Source organism: Trifolium pratense, linkage group LG5 (genome assembly GCF_020283565.1).
Source record: "Trifolium pratense cultivar HEN17-A07 linkage group LG5, ARS_RC_1.1, whole genome shotgun sequence".
NCBI lineage: Eukaryota > Viridiplantae > Streptophyta > Magnoliopsida > Fabales > Fabaceae > Trifolium > Trifolium pratense.
The window spans coordinates 996,778-1,022,304 of record NC_060063.1 but is presented as its reverse complement, the minus strand read 5'-3'; the positions used below and the strand labels follow the sequence as shown (position 1 = coordinate 1,022,304).

Genomic DNA, 25,527 nt, shown 5'->3' with positions numbered 1-25,527 from the left:
AGTGATTAACGAGTCTTACTTAAAGGCGATAATACTTTTAATTCTAGGGCGTCTAATAATTGTAAAATATATCAAGAGTTTGTCTAAAATAGGCAATATGACATATGTTAAAGCAACCAAAATTTACTATTTTTAACTTCTTCATTAACATGTGTACAAATTTGCACTATCATAGAACCAACCATATATCAAAGATGTAGAACCAACCCTATGTCTCTAAAACATAGAAAACCAGAATCCGAAACCAAGGTATGAGTACATTGTTTTACATTAATTTTCAAAATAATGAGTATACATTGAATCCTTTCCACCCTTTTCAATTGTTTGAAAGCCAAAGCCAACTTGTAGCATATTTGGCCAGAGATATATTATTATACACAACATTTACGATTCTTATTATAATTATAAAAAACAAGTATAAATGAATGAAATAGAAAAGGCCAATCATTTCAATAAGATACTAAATTATGCAATCGCAATCTTTTCAATAAGATACACTAATTATTCAGAAAGCTAGCATGTTACATTGCATGCCATATTATTAGTAAGTACGTCTTAATAAATTAGTAACATATATAGATAGAAGCTTCATTCATCTTCATATTTCAAGCATCATCCATATCAAGTTAACGAAAGCTTCGAATCGTTTTACTAACATCCTTTGCAAGGGGTATGCTCGCTCGGCGGATCCTTGGAATGCGGCGATTTCTTGACAGGCGACGATTTAGTCGGGCTGCCACATCCCACAACTTGAGCTTGACCAGCAGTATTGCAATTTCTTTTTTCCTCTAGAATAAATAAATAAAAGCGATTCACCAAAAAATTAAATAAATAAAAGCGAACCCGGATTAGTAAAGTAATACTCCGACAATTCTATAAACACAATTTCCAATATATATATATAGAGAGAGATATCAGACATACCAGACAATTGATACAATTGACGTGAAGCTAACGCTGCATTTGATGAAATGTAGAGGAGAAGAGTAAAGACAATTCCAAATAAAATGATAAAATTCTTTGAAAGTGCCATGATATAAATGAATTATTAGATATGTTTATGTGTTTGTTGGATGTTTGAATTGGAGTGAGATTCAGCTCTATTTATAGCTGAGTTTTTGAATTACCAAACTGTCATATGATAAGGATTTTGGGTGGAGTTGGTTGGTGGTGTTGTGAACGTTGAGATAAGTGAGGGAAATTTCTTGGGACTTGTTAAAAAATAGAAAATTATTAAATTGGAGTATTTCTTTGACTTTGAAAAAGAGTTGTGATCATCATAAGGATGTATGGGTAGGATGAAAGCTCTTGCCTATTTCCAAAAAACGTTCAAGGCGGTGATTTGGGCTTTCACGTACTCCCTCTGGCTTCATATATGAATGTATTTTAGGATTGTTTGACTTAGCTTTTTTTTTTGAGCTTATGCAATACTCCCTCCGGTCCTTTTTATAAGGAACAATTTGGAAAAAAAATTTGGTCATTTTTATAAGAAACAATCATTAAATTTATTCTTACAATTCCATTTTTACCCTTATTAAATTGTATCCATTCCAAAGTTATGCATTAATTAGAGTGATATATTCCCTAAGGATAAATTAATACACCAAGGTTAGTTTTGGAATAGATTGTAAAATTTTAGAATTTTTATTAAGAAAGATAAGGTTTCTTGGTATGTGTGTTTTTTCCAAATTGTTCCTTATAATAAGGACCGGAGGGAGTATAAATTAAGTTTTATGTTATTTTATAAGTTCACACTAGTGAAAATTGTAATTTGATAAGCTATTTTATCATAAACTACTTTGACAAACTTATAATAATATATAAAAATTGCATAAGTTGTTTGCATAAACTCTAAATAAGAGGAAAAAAGTCAGGCCAAACGATACCTAGTCTAAAATATAGACCAAATACATCATTTTTTCAATGAATCTAAAAAAGCTATTTTTGCTTACATATGAGGCCGGAGGGAGTATTGCCAAAATTTGTCTTTATTAGTATACTCCCTCCGGGCACAACTATAAGAAAAAAAAAAAACTTTTTAAATTCATTGAAAAAATAATGTATCTAGTCTATATTATTGACCAGATACATTACTTTTTCAATGAATCTAAAAAGTTTTTTTTTTCTTTCTTATAATTGTGTCCAGATGAAGTACTTGTTAAGAGTATTTTAATTTTCTATTCTCTTTAAAAATGAATTACTACCATTTAAATTTATTAGTTATGCTTTAATCCTTGTCCTTCTTTTGTGACAAAAGTAAGTGAGGTGAGGATAAATTAATGTCACAAGTAAATAATACAAATACAAAATTCTAATCAATTCAACAAAAAAAAAAATCTAATCACTTCTCTTTTTTTTTCGAACTCAGAACTTATGCCGTACTGCCCAAACCCCTACAAGTATGCTTTAATGAAATATTCTCTCCATTTTTATATTTGGATTGATTAATCAACCATAATGAAAACATGTTTATATCTACAGTAAATCAATTTCGATATTTCGAAATTTCAGTCCAAAAATTGACTATAAATCTAAATTGTTCTAGTTGCGTGCATAGATGTTGAGAAGGGTTAATTAGTACTTTAACATCTTAAAGATATTTTTAATTTCACATATGTTATTTAAAGAAAAAAATATTTCATTTTAGTTATTTAAAGACATCTCCGTTATAGTCCTCTTAGGCAACTTCCTCATAATTTCATTATTGTCCAAATTAAATATATCTTTGGCTTATTTGCATAGTCTTCTGTGTTGGGATTGATTGCAATGTAAGTCCCACATTGCTAATGAAGAAAAATAAGGAGGTTAAAAAATAGCTATTGAAAGTCCCACATCGCTTAGAATTGTGAAGCAAGGAGGAAATCAAAGCTATATATTGGACTTAAGTTCTTTGTTTATAATTACACCAAGCAGTAACACTTGTAAACACTTTAAGTTTATATTTGTGTCTTTTTGCTTTTCTCTTATGCTCTTGTTTAAGAGTATTTGAGATGTAGTTCAAATATTTACTTTGGAGAGTGTGGGTGTATTGGGGCATGGGGTGGTTGAGAGTGAAGTCTATGTGTTGTAACAATTTTCACATAGTGTTTATTCTCTGGTTGTCGGTTTTGACAACGACCGTGGTTTTTTCTCCGGTTTTGGAGTTTCCACGTTATATTCTTGTGTTGTTGATTGCGTTCATTTATTTTCTCTATGCCGGTTTTTCCCAACAACTGGTATCAGAGCTCTTGGTTTGATTCAGGAGGAGGGAGTTCCGCTGTGAAGTTTAGGCTAGAGAAAATTGATGTTTGGCTTATAGAAAATCAAGTCAAGGATGTGTTGATGCAATCAGGGTTACACAAGGTCAGCTTGGAGAGGCGGTGGTAATAATACTCGACATCAGTCTGGAGAGGCGGTGCTAAGAATACTCGGTTTACGTCTGAAACAACAACTTATTATGAGAATGCGAAGGTGCTAGTAGAAGTTGGGAATCGGTGGAGTGTTGAGTCATGGACTTTGGAAGCTCCTATCACATGTGTTTGAAGAAGAAATACTTTTGAATCCCTAGAGCTAGTTGAAGGTGGAGTTGTTCATCTTGGTGACGGAAAGCTTGTAAGGTTCAAGGTATGAGTGAGTTTCTTTTAACATAATGCGATGTATTTTCTTGAACTTTGATGCATAGATAATAGATAGATACTTATTAGATAGTTCTACTATTATTGGTTATGCATCTATTACTAGTGGTGATTCTCATGTTTTGGTTAAGTTGTGGATCTTCGGGTGGGTACTTGTTAGTGACATGAGTTTAGTTGGACTAGTGAAACAAGGTTTACTAGGTGATGTAACTAAACTGGAATTGTTGGAGCCTAACAATGGCCTGAAGATGGTTTCAAAACAGTTTGAAGTTGTTCAAGTGGCACATGGGCATCGGTTGACATGGATGCAAGGTGTGTGATGATAGCGTGCAGACATTGGTTGGCATTGATGCAAGGTATGCGGTTATCTCGATGGCTGATGAACTTCCGAAGAAAGCCAACATGGAAGTTGCACCATATATTTTCAGCAAGGTTTCGAGATGAAATTCTTGGGATGGCTAGGTTCCAAGTGAAGCAAAATCTTGGGATGGTTTAGTTCCAAGTGAATAAAATTCTTGGGATGATTTAGTTCCAAGTGGAGTGTACTTTTTATGGTGGAGTATGATAATTTAATTTGTCGGTATAGACAATGAGAATTATGATTGTCGGTGAAGACAATGATTGTCGGTATAGACAATGGAAGCAGAAGATAATGATTGTCGGTGTAGACAATGAAGATTGAAGACCATTACAATCAAGGTGGAGATTGTTGGGATTGATTGCAATGTAAGTCCCACATTGCTAATGAAGAAAAATAAGGAGGTTAAAAAATAGCTATTGAAAGTCCCACATCGCTTAGAATTGTGAAGCAAGGAGGAAATCAAAGCTATATATTGGACTTAAGTTCTTTGTTTATAATTACACCAAGCAGTAACACTTGTAAACACTTTAAGTTTATATTTGTGTCTTTTTGCTTTTCTCTTATGCTCTTGTTTAAGAGTATTTGAGATGTAGTTCAAATATTTACTTTGGAGAGTGTGGGTGTATTGGGGCATGGGGTGGTTGAGAGTGAAGTCTATGTGTTGTAACAATTTTCACATAGTGTTTATTCTCTGGTTGTCGGTTTTGACAACGACCGTGGTTTTTTCTCCGGTTTTGGAGTTTCCACGTTATATTCTTGTGTTGTTGATTGCGTTCATTTATTTTCTCTATGCCGGTTTTTCCCAACAACTGGTATCAGAGCTCTTGGTTTGATTCAGGAGGAGGGAGTTCCGCTGTGAAGTTTAGGCTAGAGAAAATTGATGTTTGGCTTATAGAAAATCAAGTCAAGGATGTGTTGATGCAATCAGGGTTACACAAGGTCAGCTTGGAGAGGCGGTGGTAATAATACTCGACATCAGTCTGGAGAGGCGGTGCTAAGAATACTCGGTTTACGTCTGAAACAACAACTTATTATGAGAATGCGAAGGTGCTAGTAGAAGTTGGGAATCGGTGGAGTGTTGAGTCATGGACTTTGGAAGCTCCTATCACATGTGTTTGAAGAAGAAATACTTTTGAATCCCTAGAGCTAGTTGAAGGTGGAGTTGTTCATCTTGGTGACGGAAAGCTTGTAAGGTTCAAGGTATGGGTGAGTTTCTTTTAACATAATGCGATGTATTTTCTTGAACTTTGATGCATAGATAATAGATAGATACTTATTAGATAGTTCTACTATTATTGGTTATGCATCTATTACTAGTGGTGATTCTCATGTTTTGGTTAAGTTGTGGATCTTCGGGTGGGTACTTGTTAGTGACATGAGTTTAGTTGGACTAGTGAAACAAGGTTTACTAGGTGATGTAACTAAACTGGAATTGTTGGAGCCTAACAATGGCCTGAAGATGGTTTCAAAACAGTTTGAAGTTGTTCAAGTGGCACATGGGCATCGGTTGACATGGATGCAAGGTGTGTGATGATAGCGTGCAGGCATTGGTTGGCATTGATGCAAGGTATGCGGTTATCTCGATGGCTGATGAACTTCCGAAGAAAGCCAACATGGAAGTTGCACCATATATTTTCAGCAAGGTTTCGAGATGAAATTCTTGGGATGGCTAGGTTCCAAGTGAAGCAAAATCTTGGGATGGTTTAGTTCCAAGTGAATAAAATTCTTGGGATGATTTAGTTCCAAGTGGAGTGTACTTTTTATGGTGGAGTATGATAATTTAATTTGTCGGTATAGACAATGAGAATTATGATTGTCGGTGAAGACAATGATTGTCGGTATAGACAATGGAAGCAGAAGATAATGATTGTCGGTGTAGACAATGAAGATTGAAGACCATTACAATCAAGGTGGAGATTGTTGGGATTGATTGCAATGTAAGTCCCACATTGCTAATGAAGAAAAATAAGGAGGTTAAAAAATAGCTATTGAAAGTCCCACATCGCTTAGAATTGTGAAGCAAGGAGGAAATCAAAGCTATATATTGGACCTAAGTTCTTTGTTTATAATTACACCAAGCAGTAACACTTGTAAACACTTTAAGTTTATATTTGTGTCTTTTTGCTTTTCTCTTATGCTCTTGTTTAAGAGTATTTGAGATGTAGTTCAAATATTTACTTTGGAGAGTGTGGGTGTATTGGGGCATGGGGTGGTTGAGAGTGAAGTCTATGTGATGTAACAATTTTCACATAGTGTTTATTCTCTGGTTGTCGGTTTTGACAACGGCCGTGGTTATTTTTCCGGTTTTAGAGTTTCCACGTTATATTCTTGTGTTATTGATTGCGTTCATTTATTTTCTCTATGCCGGTTTTTCCCAACATTCTGAACCTTTTTGTCAGAAAAACTACCATGTTTGAGGATTAGTGAGTGGGTGGTTTTATTTGACTCTGTGTCCAACTAAAGCACCGTAGCACAGCTATATCCAATCCTTCAATTTGCACTATTATTATGTTTGTTTGTTTTTTTATTTTTAACTCACATGAACCCAATTTAGATTTTCAAATGGATGGTATTGATATTTAGAAAAAAGAGTTAGAAAATGTAAAATAATAGTATAAAAAAAAGTCACGTTAACATGTGTCATCCTAGTATAGAAATTTGTGAAGAAAAATGTTTGTGATTATTACAAGGATTTGATTATCTATGGGTAGGAAAGGGAAAGCTGTTGGCTATTTGAATTATTACAAGTTGCATAGAAAAACATTTGATGGGGATTTGGGCTTTGACGTATTGCCAAAATAGCAAGCTGTCTGTCGTTAAGACTATTTGAATTTTTTATTTTTTTTTTGCTTCATAACTATTTGAATTTTCTATTCTCTTTAAAATTGAATTGCCATTTAAAATTATTATTTATACTTTACTCCCTGTTTTTCTTTTGTGACAAAAGTACGTGAGATGAGAGGATAAATGTCACAAGCAAATAATACAAATACAAACTTCTAATCACTTCCCACAAGAATGTTTTAATGAAATATTCTCCATTTTTATTTGGATTAATCAACCATTATGAAGATATGTTTATCTCTATAATCAGTGGCGGAGTCAGAATTATTAAAGAGTTTGAGCAAAAATTTTACTGTAAATTTACACGTGATATAATATATAAATATTCATAAATTAAAATAAAGGAGGCTTTGCCCATTTTATTACAAAAATACAATTTTAAATAAAGAGATTAAACATAACATGCTAATATGAAGTTTATCATACAAAATCTTTTGTCTAGCAAGTATGAACTTTATAATGGAGAGAAAGCTTTTTAAGATAGTTTACGATAAAAACAACTTATAAAAATACAATTTTTGTTCATGAAAACTTATGAATTAACATAAAACTCTATTTATTTTCATAAACTTATGAATCGATTGATTGAACTCTATAACAGATTTCAATAAGCATGAATGACTTACCATAAACTAGTTTAATTTGTTATACTTATGGTTGAATTTATAATATAATATTTGTTGATTAAAAAAATTGTTATTTATTGGAATTAATAATAGAAACCTGTTATATCGAACTTTATTTATACACAACATTTATGCAAAAGGTTGTGTATAAATAAAGATGTAATAATAATAATAATAATAATAATAATAATAAACCATAAATATTGTGTATAAATAAAGTTCAATATAACAGGTTTCTATTAATAATCCCAATAAATAACAAATTTTTTTTGAATCAGCAAATATTATATTATAAATTTAACCATAAGTAGAAGGCATACAAATGGCGAGAGAAAAGGTACACAACTGCAAATCCAATAAATAACAAATTAAACTAGTTTATGATAAGTCATTCATGCTTATTGAAATCTGTTAAGTTAATCCAACTGGGCAGGGCTAGCTAAGAACGATCATTTATATTCATGTTTCCTTAAAAATCAAGAACACAATATGATCATATAGAATAAATCTTGTTTAAGTATAAGTTTGTAAGTCATTCATGCTTATGAATTCTTTACTAATTAATTTAAAAATATATATAATATAATTAATAATGGGTTTTTTCTAATTATTTATGTTTGACAACCGGATTGGGCTCTTCTTCTTTGGCCACCTTGTGCAAACAATAGATAGGAACCACACCATCCAAGTCCCATCCTAGGTCGTCATTCACTTTCTCCGCTTCTTTTAACAAGTCATTCTCTTCTAGTGGAGTGAGCAAATCACTTATGATCATGGGTTTCCTAGAGTCGCCACCCAAAAACACATACTTCCATTTAGGAGGAAGTTCTTTTAATTCCGGTGGCTTTTTTATCGCCTTTGGCTCTTTCTCCTCTTCTAGGGGGTTATCCAAGTTTTGAAGAAAAATTTCAATCTCATGATCCCACTCTTCTTCTTTCCCATCTTTTGCCACTTCCTCTAGCACTTCCACTTTGAAACATTCGGATACCACTCCACAAAATTCAAGGTCTTGGTTCTTGACCTTCTTCAACCTAGGATAAGACATTCTAGCATATGGTGAATGAACTTGAAACTTGGGGCCCTTCACAAGAGGTTTCTTGCCTTTCTTGGCACTAGACTCATTCTCCACTCTCTTTTCAACTTCACCCTCATAAGCTTTTTCTTCCTTATTTTTTTCTTCTTTCTTATTTTCTCTTCTATTTTCAACTACACCATCCATCATCTTTTCAACTACACCATTTTTACTCTCATCCTTCTTAGGATTCTCCACTACTTTTTGTGATGCAACTTCTCTACTCCTCAAATTAATGAAATTACAACTTTCATTACGAGGATCCGTGGTGTTTCCACAAAAACCAGTTTGAGTTTGTAGAGAAGATACTTGCCTTGCTAGTTGACCCATTTGGTTTTCGAGATTTTTGATGGAGGCTTCATGACGTTCGCTTGACACTTCTTGGTTTGCCTTCATCACCTCAAAATTGCCTTGAGTCATCTTCATGGCTAAGATAAGAGTATCTTCAAAAGATTCAAGTTGACCTTCAAAATGTTGATCTTGAGGAAATGCTTGATTTGGATTCGCTCCATAAGAACAATTCATGTGATTCTTCACTTCAAGATTGTAGGTGTTGAAATGAGGATTATTTTGAAAGGTTGCTTGCACCATACATTGAGCTTCTAGTTGTTTTGTAATGATTTGTAGAAAGACATTATTGAACTTGCAACTAGTTAAGAGTGCCTCTTCATTGTATGATTCAAACATGTCTTCCTTCCGCTTTACGATTTACACGAGCTGTCTTCTCAATTTCTGGATCAAACTGCAGCTCGATGGGACCTGTCCTCCGCATGCACAAGGAAACAAACAAGTAGAGCGCTCTCGACAGAAAAATGTAAAACAGAAAAATCAAAGAAAACACAGAAAATATAAACATTATTGCCTTGTCGAATCAATCACAATCCCCGGCAACGGCGCCAAAAACTTGATGGATAATTTTCGCAAGTGAACGAAATACCACGTAGTAATAAAATATCATTCCACATGGATTGTGTGATTAAACTAGTCTAATAGTGTTCATAAACATTATGCAAGAAATACACATAAATTGGGGGTATGTTGAGTGATGAATTGTTAGAAAACGTGCTTTGTGATAAGTGGAAAAGCGAGGTAGAATCATCGGAATCACCTAGTCTATAGCTAAATCACATGCAATCTACCGTATCATACGAATTTACTCAAGTGTTCACAACTGGATCAACAAATTAGTGAATCGCAATCTCTTGTCAAAATCCACTCTATTCGTCGTCGATACTCCCCCGATCTCTCGGGCGGAAGCTACCTACAACGAATGATATGAAAGCGCGTCGATCGTTCGCTACACTCTATGTTTCAATCTCTCGACCGGAAACACTCGAGTGCTCAATGCAATTCAGTTCAGACATTAAATCAATATTCTCATACGTGACTTAACTCAAAATCATTACAACACTAATGAAGGATCATAAAGCATTAAGAGAAGAATTGCATTAAGTAAACACTGTTAACAGAGTAAATCCTTACAATTAAGCAGATTACATGAGATTCAACTACATCCTAAGCTATCCTAGATCCTACCTCCACAAGGAATTTAGCTCCTCATGTTGCTTCGATCGCGTCCTAGCTTCAACTTCATGGCTTGAGATTTCATGCTATTGAGGAGCTTGAAGCTATCCTATGAAGGTCTGGATCCAACTATTAAAGCTTCCAAAACCAGAAAGTAGATGAATGTAGCAGATTTTCCAACCCCTTTCACAGAAAATGCAGAATCCTTATATAATAATCGCAACCACGCCGCGCGCCAGATCTATCACGCCGCGCGTGGTTGCAAATCCTTCAACTACGCCGCGCGTGTAACGGTATCACGCGACGCGTGATCAAATCTGAGGTCTCTGATCTTCAACTCTGCAATCTTCACGCCGCGCGTGATAGCTCCACGCCCCCGGCGCAGTTGTCTTTCCTTTCTTCACGCCGCGCGTGGTCAGTGCTACGCCGCGCGTGATCAAGTCAGAGGGCAATCCAATTCTGATTGAAGCTTCACGCCGCGCGTGGTCAGGCATCACGCCGCGCGTGATCATGGTGAAAAACTTGGCTCCCCGTGAACTCCATCACGCTGCTGCGTGCATAGTGAAAATCAGCAATTTCCTGCAATTTTTCCTGTTTTCTTGCAAAACAAGTAATCATGCTTATGAATAGATTTCTCTTACATTTATTGCTTAAAACCTAATAAAATGCATTTAATGTTGCTAAAATAGGCATGGATTAGAGAGTGTGACGATCCGTCATCAGTGACAAAAGTACGTGAGGTGAGAGGATAAATGTCACAAGCAAATAATACAAATACAAAATTCTAATCACTTCCCACAAGAATGTTTTAATAAAATATTCTCCATTTTTATTTGGATTAATCAACCATTATGAAGACATGTTTATCTCTATAATCAGTGGCGGAGTCAGAATTATTAAAAAATTTGAGCAAAAATTTTACTGTAAATTTACACGTGATATAATATATAAATAGTCATAAATTAAAATAAAGGAGGCTTGCCATTTTATTACAAAAATACAATTTTAAATAAAAGAGATTAAACATAACATGCTAATATGAAGTTTATCATACCAAATCTTTTGTCTAGCAAGTATGAACTTTATAATATTGGAGAGAAAGTTTTTTAAGATAGTTTATGATAAAAACAACTTATAAAAATACAATTTTTGTTCATGAAAACTTATGAATTAACATAAAACTCTATTTATTTGCATAAACTATTTTCATAAACTTATGAATCGATTGATTGTTCTGTAATTTAATATATAGATCATTGTTGTTGTTTGGAGTTGAAGAACATAATGATGAATTATTGAGTTTAATGATGTTAGATGCTAATCTAATCTTTATGTAATTTAAATTGTAGTTCCATGGATCTTCAATTTTGTAAGATGCCTACTTCTCTACCCTCACATAAATTGAGGGTATATGCCCTATGCTGATGTGGTCAGATATGACACCAATGAAATTCATCCGTATGTGACCATTATTAATTATATTATATATATTTTTAAATTAATTAGTAAAGAATCATAAGCATGAATGACTTACAAACTTATACTTAAACAAGATTTATTTTATATAATCGTAATATTGTACTCTTGATTTTTAAGGAAACATGAATATAAATCTGGTGGATGGATTATGATGTGTGATCAATGGTGCTGTGGTGAGTTCCTATGGGGGATCATCACTGGCTATAAATGATCGTTCTTAGCTAGCCCTGCCCAGTTGGATTAACTTAACAGATTTCAATAAGCATGAATGACTTACCATAAACTAGTTAAATTTGTTATTTATTGGATTTGCAGTTGTGTACGTTTTCTATCACCATTTGTATGCCTTATACTTATGGTTGAATTTATAATATAATATTTGTTGATTAAAAAAAAATTGTTATTTATTGGGATTATTAATAGAAACCTGTTATATCGAACTTTATTTATATACAACATTTATGCATTTAGTAAAAATTTAGTATAAATCATATGATGTCAGAACTGACCCCGAACCAGATTAGGCGGTTCAGTGGATCGAATTTAGGTGGTGAAAAAAATTATTATAAATATTGTATTCGTATTTGTATCTCTAACAACAAGGTAAGAACTCCGTAAATGAAAACGAAGCAATTAAACTCAAGTGATTAACGAGTCTTACTTAAAGGCGATAATACTTTTAATTCTAGGGCGTCCAATAATTGTAAAATATATCAAGAGTTTGTCTAAAATAGGCAATATGACATATGTTAAAGCAACCAAAATTTACTATTTTGAACTTCTTAATTAACATGTGTACAAATTTGCACTATCATAGAACCAACCATATATCAAAGATGTAGAACCAACCCTATGTCTCTAAAACATAGAAAACCAGAATCCGAAACCAAGGTATGAGTACATTGTTTTACATTAATTTTCAAAATAATGAGTATACATTGAATCCTTTCCACCCTTTTCAATTGTTTGAAAGCCAAAGCCAACTTGGAGCATATCTTGGACCAAGATCATATTTGGCCAGAGATATATTATTATTATTATACACAACATTTACGATTCTTATTATAATTATAAAAAACAAGTATATATGAATGAAATAGAAAAGGCCAATCATTTCAATAAGATACTAAATTATGCAATCGCAATCTTTTCAATAAGATACACTAATTATTCAGAAAGCTAGCATGTTACATTGCATGCCATATTATTAGTACGTACGTCTTAATAAATTAGTAACATATATAGATAGAAGCTTCATTCATCTTCACATTTCAAGCATCATCCATATCAAGTTAACGAAAGCTTCGAATCGTTTTACTGACATCCTTTGCAAGGGGTACGCTCGCTCGGCGGAAGCTTGGAATGCGGCGAACTCTTGACAGGCGACGATCTAGTCGGGCTGCCACATCCGACAACTTGAGTTTGAGTAGCAGTATTGCAATTTCTTTTTTCCTCTAGAATAAATAAATAAAAGCGATTCACCAAAAAAATATATAAATAAAAGCGAACTCGGATTAGTAAAGTAATACTCCGACAATTCTATAAACACAATTTCCAATATATATATAGAGAGAGATATCAGACATACCAGACAATTGATACAATTGACGTGAAGCTAACGTTGCATTTGATGAAATGTAGAGGAGAAAAGTAAAGACAATTCCAAATACGATGATAAAATTCTTTGAAAGTGCCATGATATAAATGAATTTTTAGATATGTTTATGTGTTTGTTGGATGTTTGAATTGGAGTGAGATTCAGCTCTATTTATAGCTGAGTTTTTGAATTACCAAACTGTCATATGATAAGGATTTTGGGTGGAGTTGGTTGGTGGTGTTGTGAACGTTGAGAAAAGTGAGGGAAATTTCTTGGGACTTGTTAAAAAATTGAAAATTATTAAATTGTAGTATTTCTTTGACTTTGAAAAAGAGTTGTGATCATCATAAGGATTATGTATGGGTAGGATGAAAGCTCTTGCCTATTTCCAAAAAACGTTCAAGGCGGTGATTTGGGCTTTCACGTACTCCCTCTGGCTTCATATATGAATGTATTTTAGGATCCGTTTGGCTTAACTTTTTTTTGAGCTTATGCAATATAAATTAAGTTTTATGCTATTTTATAAGTTCACACTAGTGAAAATTGTAATTTGATAAGCTATTTTATCATAAACTACTTTGACAAACTTATAATAATATATAAAAATTGCATAAGTTGTTTGCATAAGCTCTAAATAAGAGGAAAAAAGTCAGGCCAAACAATACCTAGTCTAAAATATAGACCAAATACATCATTTTTTCAATGAATCTAAAAAAGCTATTTTTGCTTACATATGAGGCCGGAGGAAGTATTGCCAAAATTTGTCTTTATTAGTATACTCCCTCCGGGCACAACTATAAGAAAAAAAAAACACTTTTTAAATTCATTGAAAAAATAATGTATCTAATCTATATTATTGACCAGATACATTACTTTTTCAATGAATCTAAAAAGTTTTTTTTTCTTTCTTTTAATTGTGTCTTGTTAAGAGTATTTTAATTTTCTATTCTCTTTAAAAATGAATTACTACCATTTAAATTTATTAGTTATGCTTTAATCCTTGTCCTTCTTTTGTGACAAAAGTAAGTGAGGTGAGGATAAATTAATGTCACAAGTAAATAATACAAATACAAAATTCTAATCAATTCAACAAAAAAAAAATCTAATCATTTCTCTTTTTTTTTCGAACTCAGAACTTATGCCGTACTGCCCAAACCCCTACAAGTATGCTTTAATGAAATATTCTCTCCATTTTTATATTTGGATTGATTAATCAACCATAATGAAAACATGTTTATCTCTACAGTAAATCAATTTGGAGATTTCGAAATTTCATTCCAAAAATTGATTATAAATCTAAATTGTTCTAGTTGCGTGCATAGATGTTGAGAAGGGTTAATTAGTACTTTAGCCTCTTAAAGATATTTTTAATTTCACATACGTGATTTAAAGAAAAAATATTCCATTTTAGTTATTTAAAAACATCTCCGTTATAGTCCTCTTAGGCAACTTCCTCATGATTTCATTATTGTCCTAATTAAATATATCTTTGGCTTATTTGCTTGACTTGATATAGTCTTTTCTGAACCTTTTGTCAGAAAAACTACCATACTTGACTGGGTGGTTTTATTTGACTCTGTGTCCAACTAAAGCACCGTAGCACAGCTATATCCAATCCTTCAATTTGCACTATTATTATGTTTGTTTGTTTTTTTATTTTTAACTCACATGAACCCAATTTAGATTTTCAAATGGATGGTCTTGATATTTAGAAAAAAGAGTTAGAAAATGTAAAATAATAGTATAAAAAAAAGTCATGTTAACATGTGTCATCCTAATATAGAAATTTGTGGAATTGTGAAGAAAAAAGTTTGTGATTATTACAAGGATTTGATTATCTATGGGTAGGAAAGGGAAAGCTGTTGGCTACTATTTCCAAAAACCTTCAAGTTGCATAAAAAAACATTTGATGGTGATTTGGGCTTTGACGTATATTGCCAAAATAGCAAGCTGTCGTTAAGAGACTATTTGAATTTTTTTTTTTTTTTTTTTGCTTCATAACTATTTGAATTTTCTATTCTCTTTAAAAATGAATTACCATTTAAAATTATTATTTTATACTTTACTCCCTGTTTTTCTTTTGTGACAAAAGTACGTGAGGTGAGAGGATAAATGTCACAAGCAAATAATACAAATACAAAATTCTAATCACTTCCCCACAAGAAAGTTTGAGCAAAAATTTAATGTAAAGAGTCATAAATTAAAATAAAGGAGGCTTGCCATTTTATTACAAAAATACAATTTTAAATAAAAGAGATTAAACATACATGCTAATATGAAGTTTATCATGCCAAATCTTTTGTCTAGCAAGTATGAACTTTATAATATTGGAGAGAAAGCGTTTTAAGATAGTTTATGATAAAAACAACTTATAAAAATACATTTTTTGTTCATGAAAACTTATGAATTAACATAAAACTCTATTTATTTTCATAAACTTATGAATCGATTGATTGAATTATGTAATTTAATATATAGATCATTGTTGTTGTTTGGAGTTGAAGAACATAATGATGAATTATTGAGTTTAATGATGTTAGATGCTAATCTAATCTTTATGTAATTTAAATTGTAGTTCCATGGATCTTCAATTTTGTAATGTTACCTTGGTTTCGGATTCTGGTTTTCTTTGTTTTAGAGACATAGGGTTGGTTCTACATCTTTGATATATGGTTGATTCTATGATAGCGCAAAATTTGTACACATGTTAATTAAGAAGTTCAAAATAGTAAATTTTGGTTGCTCTAACATATGTCATATTGCCTATTTTAAACAAACCCTTGATATATTTTACAATTATTGGACGCCCTAGAATTAAAAGTATTATCGCCTTTAGGTAAGACTCGTTAATCACTTGAGTTTAATTTCTTCGTTTTCTTTTACGGAGTTCTTACTTTGTTGTTAGAGATATAAATACGAATAAAATATTTATAATAATTTTTTTCACCACCTAAATTCGATCCACTGAACTGTCTAATCTGCTTCGGGGTCAGTTTTGACATCATATGATTTATACTAAATTTTTACTAAATGCATAAATGTTGTGTATAAATAAAATTCGATATATCAGGTTTCTATTAATAATCCCAATAAATAACAATTTTTTTTTGAATCAGCAAATATTATATTATAAATTCAACCATAAGTATAAGGCATACAAATGGCGAGAAAAAGGGTACACAACTGCAAATCCAATAAATAACAAATTAAACTAGTTTATGGTAAGTCATTCATGCTTATTGAAATCTATTAAGTTAGTCCAACTGGGCAGGGCTAGCTAAGAACGATCATTTATATCCGGTGATGACACCCCATAGGGTCTCACCACAGCACCATTGATCACACATCATAATCCATCCACTAGATTTATATAGAGCCGGGTATACGGACCAAGGTCCGCGGGCCGACCCGTTTAACCTGCAGCCCGCACGGACTTAAGACCAAATTTTTTTGGCCCGTATGAGTTGGACCGTTAAAACCGCGGGTTATGCGGGTTAAATCTGCGGGTTCGCGGGTTAGCCCGTGGCCCGCCTTCTTTTTTTTATATAATTAATTACAAAATTTATCAGATATAAATAACTTGGTCCATCTCCAAATTCAACTTTCTTAACCACAAAAAAAAATAAAAGACTTAGTCTAAACCCTAATTATAAAAAACAACAACACACTTCAATTTTAATCACGTAGACAACAACACAAAACATCAGGATTCAAACATGTTCTTCTACTTATAATCTTTTGTTCTTTTTCACTATCTTTTACTTTGTCTTAGATGTATATACATTTGCTAGTATTTAAAAGATACATGTCCAAATGGGTAGTTATTTTTCTAAAGGGTATTTTCCGCTATTATGTTTTGAATAATTTGGTTATCTTGATGTGATTTAGTTAAGTTGAATCTGTTAATCTTTTTATGCTTTTTTGGGTACATGTAAAAAGTTTTTCTCACTAAAATAGACAGTACAAAAATGACGATAAGAATCAATTGAGTTTGATTTTAGTTGCATTACTTACAAAGAGAAGATAGATAAATTCAATGATATCACAAACTTTATTTATTTTTATTTGTTAGTTACAATTTATAAGTTATAACATAAAATTATTAATAATATATTTTTTTAAGCTTTCATTATATCAATATTTTACTAATTTAGTTTATTTTTTTAAAAAAAGTGATTTTTTATTTGTTTTGGTAATAGTCCGCGGACGTTTAACCCGCAGGCTTATACGGACCGGACTCGGACTTAATATTATAACTCGTTTATATTTGCCGACGGGCTTGTTCGCCCCGTTTAATATGCGGGTTTATGCGGGGCGGGTTAAACGGGGCAAGCTAGCCCGCATACCCAGCTCTAGATTTATATTTATGTTTCCTTAAAAATCAAGAACACAATAGTACGATCATATAGAATAAATCTTGTTTAAGTATAAGATTGTAAGTCATTCATGCTTATGATTCTTTACTAATTAATTTAAAAATATATATAATATAATAAAGCACTATTATCCAATCCTTCAATTTGCACTATTATTATGTTTGTTTGTTTTTTTATTTTTAACTCACATGAACCCAATTTAGATTTTCAAATGGATGGTATTGATATTTAGAAAAAAGAGTTAGAAAATGTAAAATAATAGTATAAAAAAAAGTCATGTTAACATGTGTCATTAGCTAGTATAGAAATTATGCATTTAATATTGTAAGAAATTTAATGCTTAAAAATAAAAAATGCACAAGTTTCAAGAAATAATTTCTACATTTATTTTTTTAATTTTAACATGTGCTGATGTGCATGTGCCCTAACTTATAATACATTTTAATATTCTCCTATAAATTAAATATAATTTAAGTAACCAATTATTAAGTGTGGATGCTATTACTATTAGGTAACAACCATTAGATAGCAAAAGTCCATTTAATTTAGGAGCTTACATAATTTAGTAAGCATCACTAGTGCAGAAAGGAGATTCCACTACTGGGCAAACGGACTTTCCACTACTGGCCGTGGCCGTAGTGAATGTTGGCGTCGTTGTAAGTCCAGATTTTTCACGTCGGGTCTTTTAATACCCGTCGTGGTATCCTAATTTCTTCTTTAATTATTATTTAAAATTATGGACTTTCCACGTCGGTTTTTCTAGTTATCCGTAGTGGTATGTATGAGATTTCACGTCGGTTATAATGAATACCAGTAGTGGTATGTATGGTTTCAAATTTTTTTAATATATATCATGGGGATTCCACTAAGGGTATTTACACATATCTGTAGTGGTATGTATGGTTTCCAGTTTTTTTTAAAGAAATGGGGATTCCACTACGGGTCATTACCTTTACCCGTAGTGGTATGCTTAGTTTTCACGTCTGTTTATTATAAATACCAGTAGTGGTATGTTAGTTTTATTTTTTTTTTCTCGTTTTTTTGTAGCTTCCTGTGCATTAATTATATCGTCTACACTTTTCCGGCGCAGAAATTATACAACATAATTTCAAGTCACTGGTAGCTAATAACGCACAACAAAATTACTGGTAGCAAGTCCAAGACTAAGGTTTCTCGACTCTTTGCCAAAATTTGGAAACAAAGAGTCGATTTTCTTCCATTGCAAAGAATCAGCTACATGGCGAATTTGACCATCACATTTTCTCTCTTCTGCATGCCATCTAAGATTCTTTGCGTCATTTGCATTAGCAAACAATCTCTTGAACCTTGTAATTATTGGTAGGTACCATACCACTTTCGCGGGAGGACCCGTTTTGGTCACCTCATCATCACTAGAATCACCATCTTTCTTTTTGTAGCGAGACGCCTTACATGCTGGACAATGATTATAGTTTACAAACTCTTTTCTGTATAATATGCAATCATTAGGGCGTGCATGTATCTTTTCATACTCCAAACCCATTGGACACAATACTTTCTTCGCCTTGTAATAACGATTTGGCATTACATTACCTTCTGGAAGCATTTGTATCAACAATTCAAGCAATTCAGTGAAACTTTTGTCGGTCCACCCATTTTTTGCTTTCAGATTAAACAATTTTAACACCGCAGACAAACGGGTAAAATTTGTGCATCCCGGATACAATGGGTCATCCTTGTCACTGCATAAAGTTTCATACACATGCGCCCTCTTAAACGAATCTTCTCCAATATCACGCATCATGTCTTCCAGTCGATCATCGATATCCACACTACCACTTTCTCTTTGGGACACACTTGGCGTTGCTACTACTTCACCGTGCCATATCCATTGTGTATAATTTTGACAAATCCCGTCACAAATTAGATGATTCATGATTTCTTTCTTAGTACGTTTTCGTTCTTTATTTGCACAAAAAATACACGGACATAGAAAAAGTGGAGGAAATTCAGGAGGAGGACGTTCTAGTTTAGCATTACTTTCAACAAACTGTAGAAATTCCATCACTCCATGTCTGTACTCAGTACTTAATCGATTAGCTCTCATCCAACTACGGTCCATACCTACGTTTCGAAATTAATGCATTCTAAGTTAAAGGAATGACTAGGTTGTTACTATTGCGAAACATTCTCTCGCCCTATTTTAATAAAAATTCATAGCCTATAACAGAATTTGCATATAGCAGAATTTTTACATAGTAATTTGCATTGCATCTAAGTTTATAGCTTCTATGTTTTGAAATAGAATTGGTACCTGTAGATGAGACCGTGATTGCACACAATATGATAATCTGCATAAACACTAGCTGCAGCATAGTATACTACTAGTATAGTGGAATGATGAACAGACAAATAACTCAAAATCCGGGAGTTTTGAATTGACAATAATGTTTGTGAAGTTATGGCATTTCCATTCTCAAACTAAGGCTGCAAACAGTTCTGAAAATCTGATAATATTCCTAGATTTCTTATATTATGAACAAAATTTCTTGCATTTCCTAAGCAAAAGTTTCCATTGTGACAAACAGTTAGCGCTTAAGGCAAATCCCGAGCTTTCTTAATGCAGACTCACATGTCAATGACCATTGTGATAGGCAGTTTTAATTTGGTTACACTTTATGTTAGAAAAATGCAGGGTATGGTGATCAATACATGTCAAAATTTATGACACTCAAGAAAAAGCTCATCAATCAAACAAATAGCACCAGATAAAACAATATAATCATCATAAAAAAATGGCTACAAGATAAAAAACCTCCATCACTGAAAATGTGAGCTCACTGAAAATGATACATTTGATAATTCCTATAAAAATATTCTCTCAATAAAAATATTCTATCAATATCATTGTTCTTTAATTATTTCACTCAAATTGAAAAAAAAAAAAAAAAACCCTTAATTAGATGCACCTATAAAATTATTTTGACACTCTCTGCATGAACTCGTACCACCACTTATTATAAACTAGTCACAAAATTGAAAAGCATGATGTTCACTACTTCTTTGTAACAATCATTGTTCAGAGCATGACACCGTATTATTTCATAAGAAATACAACTTATAAGAAACATTATTGAAGAATCTAATGGAACATGAAAAGAATTATTGATAGTTGGTCGCTTACTTGTTAGTTCTTTACATTACATAATCACATTCAGTGCAGACCCAAAGGAAATCACTAATCAGACATATAGTCAAGATACTGAAGTACATTATTTCAACTACAAATGAATCTAAAATTGTAGTAATGTGAGGTATATTATTTAACCTTTGAAAGATTATTGATTGATTAAGAGTAGCACAAACCATTAATTCAAACTCAACCTCCTAAAATGCCTTACTTGTAACAACACTCTTTAACCAATAAGCAAAATCAATACCCATTCCTCCCAACAAGAGGATTATCCTCAAACACACCAAAAAACGCATGGCACAGCAGAAGAAGCAGAACAACACACAAAGGGCCACAGGTCTCTCGTATTTCAGTGAAAATAAAAGACAAAAAGTGTGAAAAAACGCACCTTGAGGAACTAATAAACACCAACCCAACTCTTTCTATCCAAACAAATCGAGCAGAAGCAACCCAACTCCACTGGTAACCTAATAAACCAAATTGAAGATAAAAATTTAAAATATGAATTGAATTTAGGTTATAATAAAATGAAGAATAGAGAGAAAAAGGGATTGTTACCGCAGATTGAAGCTTGTCACCGCAGATTGAAGCAAATTTGGAGAATGATAAAGGGGTCGCCGTCTAGGGTTTGGAGAATGATTGAAGAAATTGGGACGATGGCGCTTTGGGATTTTTAGGGATTTGGCGATTTGGGAATGAAAATTGGGAAGAAATTAGGGACGATGGTGATTTTGGGAAGAAATAGTGATCTTTTTAGCACAATTTGTTGTCTCATTTTATAAGACATTTTCAAAGTTTAAGGTAATTTAATTAATTTTTCACAAAAATACCCCTAATTATAAGAAGAAAAGTAAAAAATCACTATTTCTCTCTCTTAATAGTTGAAGTGTAATTTTAAAAAGAGAAAATATATTATTGATAAATTTAATGCAAAAGCAATTTTTCTTAATTTTTATGCTTTTTTTTTTTATTGAAGTGGGCATATAGCCCAAAGAAGAAAAATTACAAGGACATTAATATAGGGGGTAGTGTTCCTGATAGATAAATTGCAAGTATATAATTATCGTCAAGTAGTAATTAAGATATCGTGTTCACGAGGATTGTTGTTTAACTTTGAGCCAAAACAATTAAACCAATGCATAAAAGAAAATAAAAGAATAATTGGGGAGATTTGTTCATAAGAATTTGTTGAAAACGAATATTGGACTTTTATCGAACGGTTGGCGGGCGATTGGATCTTTTCGGTTCATCTCATAGTAATTTGTTTGTTGAATCATATTATATACTCATGAATTACTTAACTAGTTTCAAGATTGAATCAATAAAATGATTATTCCCAATCTCTTGGATAATAATCCTGTCACTTAATCACAACTCCCCAATCTCTTGAGTGAATTTGTGTTTAAGTGAGGTTTTCACAAGCATTGATTCCTAAATCACAATCAATAAACCTAAATCTCTAAAGTGATTATCAATTGTTCAATCATTCTTAGGTCTATAGCTAATTTCCATTTTCATGACAAATCAACTATTGAGTTCATCACACAATTTCATCAAATTGTATGAAGCATTAAGTGCAAAGAATAAAAGATTAAAACTAGATCATAATCCAATCATATAGAATCAAGTTCACATGGTTCAAACACATACAATGAAATTCACCTAAAGATCCAATCTAAGAATCTAGAAACTCATATTAAAGGAAGAAATTACATGGAGAAGAAGAGATGAAATCTTCATGACAAGAGGTTTTGAAGTGTTTCCACCCTTTATTCCTTGCTTGAATCCACTCCAATTGAGCTCAAATCTTCAATTTTGATCCCAAAATGCGTAACCCCTTCCCAATGAGTGTTTTCCTCTTTAAATAGTGCAAAAATGGGTCAACAATGTCAGCATTGCGCCTAGGCACAACCATCCTGCGCCTAGACGCAACAAACAGGAAGAAAATGTGAAAAATTGATGCAGAATTGCGTCTGGGTGCAGCCCTCCTGCGCCTGGGCGCAGCCCTTTCAGCAACAATTTTTTACAGCTTTTTAGACTTTCCGCAACACTTTTTGACAGTTTTTCCTTATTTCTTCCACATAAACCAACTCTTCAAATCCATGAATTCACTTATTCTAAGCTTAAAATCTCATCAAAAGGTCCTCTAAACTCCCTTGAATATGTCACTTTTAGTGTGTAATAACGGAGTTATCAGTTCCTCAGAAGATCAAATTGATAAATGTCCCTAAGTTGAGATGGAACACTATCATAAAATACAACGTTGAAATCTAACGTGCATCCAATATTAGTCAAAGCATCCGCACACATATTAGCTTTCCGATAAATGTGGTTAATTTCAACTAGCCAATCCATCTCTATAGAAATTGCCATATTTGCTTCAGCAAGGAACATCCTAAGGAACTTGATGAGTTTCCTTTCTTGAGGACGCGCACCACCGTTTCAGAATCAATGTGCATCCAATTTTTATGTATTTGTGAATGAGTTCTGATATATTGAGATGGAAAAGTATAATAAAACGTGTACTAACATTTTTGGTTCCGCATATAAATTATAAAAAAAAAAATAATTCGTAACTAACTAAAGTCACTTTCGGAAAGTGTAAGAATTATGTCATTATTGAGGACCAAAGTACTATATTGTGTCGCTATATATCGGGCACCTAAATGCTACGTTGTCACTATTGTGGATCAAAATGTAACTTGTCCTCACTTATCACTATCTAAAACATTTTGACAATTGCCTCTTAAAAATTGCATGTAATTCCAAATCATAATGTCGGTTTGGATGTCGACCTCATTCACATGATCAGTTTGCATACATTTCATTTTGTAGTTAACAGAAAGTTTTGTCATCATCTTGGTTGTCAGAAAATGATGGTGGTAATCTACGAAATTGGATTTCGTGCTGTAAAATCATCACATAGTAGCACGTTGTTTTCATTTTAAACGTCTGATTTGATTTTGATGATTGAGATTGATTTGATTAGAAAAACTCAGTTTTTAATCTAAGCCGTCAGATCTAAATTTAATGGACGAGATTAAAAACTACGTGAAACCGCGTACTTCTTGGGCTGTAGCAAATCCAGATCCGTAATCTACCTTGCATAGGTGCGTGTACCACATTTTTAAGCCAATATTTTATAATAAATGAGAGGCATAAAACACATAATGATGATATATATATATATATATATATATATATATATATATATATATATATATATATATATATATACACTCCCTCCATATCAATATAAGTGATCATATATATAGCTCACATAGCATAAACAAACAGAAAGCTAGCATGTTACATTAATTGCATGCCTTATTATTATTATTACATCTTAATAATAAACTAGTAACATATATAGATAGAAGCTTCATTCTTCTTCATATTTCAAGCAGAATGCATATCAAGTTAACAAAATCTTCGATTCGTTTTAGTGAACCATTATTCCAGCGTAAGTTTGGGGGGAATTAACATCCTCCTTTGCAAGGGGTAGCCTCGCTCGGCGGATCCTTCAAACCCTCCGTTGTCTCGACAGTCGATTGACTCGACTCGGAACATCCCTCAATTTCAGTTTGACTAGCAGTATCCTCAGTATTGCAACCATTTTCTTCCTCTGCAATAAATAAATTAAAGCGAATCCAGATTAATAAAGTAATACTCCGACATATATATATATATAGAGAGAGAGAGAGAGAGAGAGAGAGAGAGAGATCTGACATACCAGACAATTGATACAATTGACGTGAAGCTAACGCTGGATTTGATGATATGTAGAGGAGAAGAGTAAAGACAATTCCAAATACTATGATAAATTTTTTGAAAAGTGCCATGATATGAATGAATTATTAGATATATGTTTATGTGTTTGAGATTCAGCTCTATTTATAGCTATGAATGAATTGTTGGATGTTTAAATTGGTGTGAGATTCAGCTCTATTTATAGCTGAGTTTCTGAATTACCAATTGTAGTTTACTACATTTTCTGAGTTTCTTGGAAACTCCCATGATATGAATTATTAGATATATTTATGTATTTCTATTGTGGAAAATATGTTGGTCTTCTCCTAGTAGTCTTTGGCAATTTGTGTTCATAAAATCTAACATCCCAATTTAATTATTAGTAGTAGTAATAAATAACGTGTAATATGAGTGTCTTACAGGTGTCGGACACAGATTAAAGGAGTGTTAAAGTAAAAGTAAAATTGACTTTTTTTGGACACCGGTCAAAGCTATCAGACATGTGTCATATGAGTATGCATTGATGTTTAATAGGAATCATTTATCATATTTTTAAGACTCTTATAGCATCCACAATGGAGCTCATCAAGTTTGAGTACTTAACTAGGTCCCACGTGTACACGTTACTTATTTATTAATTTTTAATAATAGTACCTAATAAATAAATAATTCCTCGAGTCCGGCATCTCTTAAAAAGTTTTAAATGGATCTCATCAATGAAAAGTAAGGTGGATCCCAAATGAGAGAGATGATGCTTATTTTAGACTGAGTACATAATAGGTACTCAAATGTGTATTGCTCTAATGGTAGTACATAATAAGTATCTAATTGGTACTATAGTTGTAGATGATCTTAAGCGGGATATGTAGTTGTTATTAGATAAGCGTGTAAAATAATACTACACTGTCAGCTCATATAATATTTGTGAAATTATTTAATGAACTTAATTGTTATGGTCCGTTTGTGTTCTCTCCGGCGAGATTAATCATCATCAATTGGTATTGATACTATGATAACTAAAAAAATAAAAAATTATGTACCAAAAAAAAAAAAAAAATTAATTTACTCACAGCACCGTGCATCGCACGGGGAACCCACACTAGTTAAATAAC

At 32.5% G+C, this 25,527-nt stretch overlaps 1 protein-coding gene and 2 long non-coding RNA genes across 3 annotated transcripts; all 3 read right to left on the bottom strand.

Annotated features, from left to right (window-relative positions):
- Positions 1–422: 422 nt before the first annotated feature.
- On the bottom strand, positions 423–1,220 carry LOC123884454. The gene is made up of 2 exons (XR_006800779.1): positions 925–1,220; positions 423–788 (listed from the first exon to the last, which is right to left on the bottom strand). It is a non-coding gene; the product is annotated as an uncharacterized LOC123884454 (long non-coding RNA).
- An 11,392-nt stretch (positions 1,221–12,612) lies between these two features.
- Positions 12,613–13,615, bottom strand: LOC123884455. Its single transcript, XR_006800780.1, has 2 exons — positions 13,109–13,615; positions 12,613–12,974 (listed from the first exon to the last, which is right to left on the bottom strand). It is a non-coding gene; the product is annotated as an uncharacterized LOC123884455 (long non-coding RNA).
- Positions 13,616–18,616: 5,001 nt separating this feature from the next.
- LOC123884320 lies at positions 18,617–19,594 on the bottom strand. Its single transcript, XM_045933399.1, has one exon. The coding sequence runs from the start codon at positions 19,592–19,594 to the stop codon at positions 18,617–18,619; it is 978 nt and encodes a 325-aa protein (XP_045789355.1).
- Positions 19,595–25,527: the final 5,933 nt, after the last annotated feature.

Bases quoted from the DNA above. Each gene is read 5' to 3' on its own strand.
- LOC123884320 (XM_045933399.1), bottom strand. From the start codon at position 19,594: ATGGACCGTAGTTGGATGAGAGCTAATCGATTAAGTACTGAGTACAGA.